General features: G+C 40.2%; 1 protein-coding gene across 1 annotated transcript in view; it reads right to left on the reverse strand.

Moving 5' to 3' along the window:
* stk32c (serine/threonine kinase 32C) overlaps positions 1–4814 on the reverse strand; it is a 93727-nt gene that overhangs the window by 34190 nt on the left and 54723 nt on the right. Inside the window, exon 3 of the mRNA XM_007566786.2 lies at positions 4145–4296. Coding sequence (XP_007566848.1) covers positions 4145–4296 — 152 coding nt within the window. The remainder of the gene's footprint in view (positions 1–4144; positions 4297–4814) is intronic.

Genomic DNA, 4814 nt, shown 5'->3' on the forward strand with positions numbered 1-4814 from the left:
CACACACACACACACACACAGACACACTCGCTGCATGCCCACGCAGTGAACCAATTATTTTCCTGGTTGTTATACAGTAAGAGAGACAATAGGAGCAGGAAGCAGCATTCTCATCGGTCCCATCTCATTACCTGCCTTGCTGGGATGCATGTCTCAAGCATCAGCTAAATGGAGCAGACAGTCAATGTGATGCACAAATAACAAGGCTGCTGGCATTACGCTCAGAGAGGATCCTACAAACGAAGGGAAGGAAAACAATCACAGCGTTTTCCAGAATGAGACGTCAGACACTGATGAGTGTTTTAAGAACAAAACATGAAAGATAAAGTCTGATTGATGGATGGATGGATGGATGGATGGATGGATGGATGGATGGATGGATGGATGGATGGATGGATGGATGGATGGATGGATGGGTAAGAAATGACTATTTTAATGTCAAATCTCCTTCTACCACCAGAAGAACCATTGCGTAATCTCTCATAATCTTAATTTCCTCTGTTCCAATCAGCCGCTCGTTCGCCATCTTGCTGAGGCAGAACCAGATCCAGACCCGTTTTCCTCCCAGCAGGTCAGTCCTGTTTTTCCTCTCTGACGTCTTACGCACTGGCGCAGCCTCTCGCCATCAGAGGCTAAACAGCTGCGACCCAAAACCACAACACAGCTGGTTTCACCCAACACGCCTCGCTCACGGCGCAGAGAGGACGAAAAAACACCATTTTGACAAGCCGCCATATCCTTCTGCATCACTGACGCTCCGATATGATATACAGAAAAGAAAAAACATGCTTTTTTCTAGCAAATACCGCATTTTCTGGACTACAGGGCGCACTTTAAAGCGTTTAATTTGATCAAAAACAACAGTGCGCCTTATATATTGTTCTGGATTAATATGGATTAATTCTGGTTGTGCTTACTTACCTCGAAGTGATTTCGTGTGGCTCACGGCGCTCTGTTAAAATGTCTTAGATACGTCACATTATGGCTACAGTAGCCAGGAGCGTCGCGGAATAATACTGCACTTTGACTGATTGATGATTGTTTAGCTTCGCTTTGCTTTATGCGCCGTATATTACGGTGAAGATCGCAAATAGACAGTCATGAACAGTGAAAATGATATTGTGGGTCGATTACGCTCCAAAAACACAAAATCTTACCAAGTGTTTCTTTGGAAATATCTTTGGAAACTTTAAATAAAAAAGTAACTTACAAGTAACCTTTCAGCAAGATATGAGAGCTTGTTTTAAGTAAATAACTCCTCAATATTGATTTTTAAAAATGTACTAGTTACATTTGCAGATAAATTCACTTATAAGACATTTTACCATAATCTGCCAGTGGAACTGGTACTTTTTAGTCATCATTAAGGAGTTATTGACTTAAAACAAGCTGCTATATCTTTCTGAAATGTTACTTCTTTTGCTTATTTCAAGTGGACAAAGATATTTGCACTGAAAACTAGAAAGAAAATAATCTGTAAAACTTCCATGATTTCTTTATTTTCCACTTTTCAATGGTTGTATATAAGATAAAACATCACAATCAGCTTGTAGAGAAAAGCGCTGCCGCAACAGTCATGCTGATGTTGAAAGAGGAAAAAAAACATTCAACCATCGACTTAAACAACCTAATTATCTTAGAAAAGTTTTTTTCTTTTCACAGTACTTCTGTTTGTTTGCTTATTTAATTGTTTTTCAACCCACTCAGTCAATCCAAGCTACCTTTTTCAACTTATCTAACATAATTTTCATTTAACTCTTTTGTTTTCTTGCTCCGTAGGATAACGCTGCTTCTCTCCTCCACTGAAAGTCGGTCATTGTCTCAGGCTTTTTCTTTACGCCGCCCACTCCGCTCAGTCAGCCAACCTTCTTCCCCTCCGCCAACATCTACTTCCTTCCAGCTGACACTCAGCATCAGCTTCATCACTTTTCACCACCCACACCGCTGTCTTCCTCAGTCTTTTTTGGCCTGTTGGCCCAATTTGATCAGGAAATTTAAATAGGTTGAACATTTAATAGACAGATCTTTCTTTGGTAAGACGCTGAACATCTATTCTAGAAGATGAGCAAAAAAGACAAAAACAGAGATGAATCCTCTCAGGTTTTGTTATTTACCAACAGGAAGGTCTTGACTTTAATCTTTTAAAGAGTAATTGTTTTCTACATTTTTTAAGAGAGCCTGGACCAGACTTGAAGGTCAAATTTTCCTTATGATCTCACAAAAGTAATCCTCCAGGAAAGTGAAATGTTTATCTCATTGTTCAAGAAACAAGAAAATAGAAATAATTTAGTTAATATGACCTAAAACAGGAAACGTTTTGCCTGATTTAATGTCAAATATTGAACAAAAAAGGTCTTTAGTCCTTTTGTACTCATATAAATAACTGGTTTCCACCGCTAACTAAAACATTTGTTGCGCTAATCATAAACATTAGTTCTGCTAACGCTAAAGCACTATGCTAACATTAGCTAAATTTAAATTAAATTAAATCTGCTGTGGAGATACTAAAACCCAATTTAATATTGACATTACAATTTACTTTAGATATTGTATTTATCTGTTTTCTTTTGTTACTGTTTCTTGTTTGAAATAAAGTTAATGAACGGAAAAAAGAGAATGAACGAGAAGAGAGGAAACAGAACTGCATCTTCATCCACTTCAAAATAAGAGCATGAACATCAAAATTTGATGAATTTGAAAATTTCAAAAATTTTGATACTGAAAAATTAAAGCTAAGTGTGCTAAAAGTTTTCAAAGTTAGCCAAAGTGCTAAGGGAAAAACTAGCTCTGCTATTAGCGCATTAGCGGAGGTGTGGCCAACACTGCTGGCTTCAAATGCACATATTTAACCCAACATGAATCTGATGTAAAAACATTGCATGAATTTACAGTTAAATGGCCATAAAAGGAGCTTAAAGCAAAAGAATGTGTCCACCATTGTTCTTCTTGTACAAATCAAATCCTCTTGTGTTATTTTAAGTGAACCGTCTTGTTTAGGTATAATTAGAAAATCAATGCATACATTTTTTTAAACCGTATTGACATTTCTGTCACTATTTCACCACTGAAGCCAATAAACGTAGGAAATACTGACTGTGTGCTGCCAGCCTGTGTACAAATCCTGAGATAAAATGTCTTTTTCTGGCTGCACTGCCAAGCGCTAAAAGGTACCAGCTAAAGGGAAAACAAACTGCTGAGCACGGCACCACTGCGACTGTGGTGGGAGGGAAGCCGAGACGCGGCCGCTGTTCCCCCAGTGAGATGGACAGCGACTTTTTGGAGAGTCTCATGAGCAGGGAGAGGAGGTGTGAAACTTCTAATTCCCACATAGCTGCAAAGACAGTGTGTTTGTCGCTAATGGGCACTCAAAATAGTGCTGGATGCAGAATATGAGAGGGAGAGTGGAGCAGCCCGGCACATTGAAAACTAGAACACAGAAGGTTCTGGCAGCCGCAAACTCCTACAGGGAATTATATAAAAAAATATACACACAGAGCCACTACTGTATGCTCATTAAAATGCCCTCAGTTTCTCCAAGAAGGGGAGAATCTCTAACAGGGAAAACATCCAATAGATCAAACTTAAATCAGAACTTTACCAGGCTGCAAGTCCAAAACATTAATTTGTGTGGTTTGCTTGTAATCATCACAGGATGTGTCAGATACAAAATTTACTGGCAGCCATTGCTCTGAAACATGCAACTATTCTCCCAATTACAGAGGAGTACAGTGCTTTGTCTAATAGGCAGCGAATGCCAGCTTCACAATTACATTTGGAAATGAGTCCCGCCTGAGAACGAGAGCGTTGAATAATGAAGTCAGCCTCCGTTCACCCACATATCAGGCTCCAGGGAGTAGTAAGGTCATTTCAAAGTGTGGTAATTATCAAATGTGCGTTTCATGGGCTCAGAGTCTAAACTAATATGCAAAAAATATCTCCTCTGTGTAAATTGTTTCTCAACTTAATAGAGGTTGGTTTGTGGAGAAAATAAAACTTGATTAAAGAAATGCATGCATGCGACACAATGAGCGCAAAACCCACAGAAAGCAGATCTGGGGAGAAGCATGCACTGCAGAAAACGCACAGACAGATACAGCAAGCGACAGCAGACCACACTGAAAGTGTAAAAACATTGGATAGTCACCAGAGATTTACTAAAAATACATGTTCAATTTCCTGTAGGATCTCAAGCTCTCTAAAGACGTTTCGGACCTCATCTCTCTCTATGCACTGCTGTTTGTTCATGTACTTCATGGCGTACATCTTCTCTGTGTCCCTCTTTTGCACAATGCATACCTGCAGGGGGAACAAACAGAGAGGGGGAAGGAGGGATGGAGAGAGGAGAAGAAGACAAGAAGAGTAAACATGTTAGAAGAAGATAAACAGGTTTCATTGGTTTAAAGACACAAACAAGAAAACATCATTCAGCTGCTGATTATTCCAGCGGAAGGAAAATACCAGAAATACGTTAGGTAGGTAGGTAGGTAGGTAGGTAGGTAGGTAGGTAGGTAGGTAGGTAGGTAGGTAGGTAGGTAGGATGGATGGATGGTTGGAGAGATGGATGGATGGATGGATGGATGGATGGATGGATGGATGGATGGATGGATGGATGGATGGATGGATGGATGGATGGATGGACGGTTGGATGGATGAATGGACGGTTGGATGGATGAATAGGTGGTTGGAGAGATGGATGGATGGATGTATGGATGGATGGATGGATGCATGGACGGTTGGATGGATGGATGGATGGCTGGCTGGATGGATGGATGGATGGATGGATGGATGGATGGATGGATGGATGGATGGATGGA

The sequence above is a fragment of the Poecilia formosa genome, unplaced genomic scaffold (assembly GCF_000485575.1).
Source record: "Poecilia formosa unplaced genomic scaffold, Poecilia_formosa-5.1.2 Scaffold199, whole genome shotgun sequence".
Lineage (NCBI taxonomy): Eukaryota > Metazoa > Chordata > Actinopteri > Cyprinodontiformes > Poeciliidae > Poecilia > Poecilia formosa.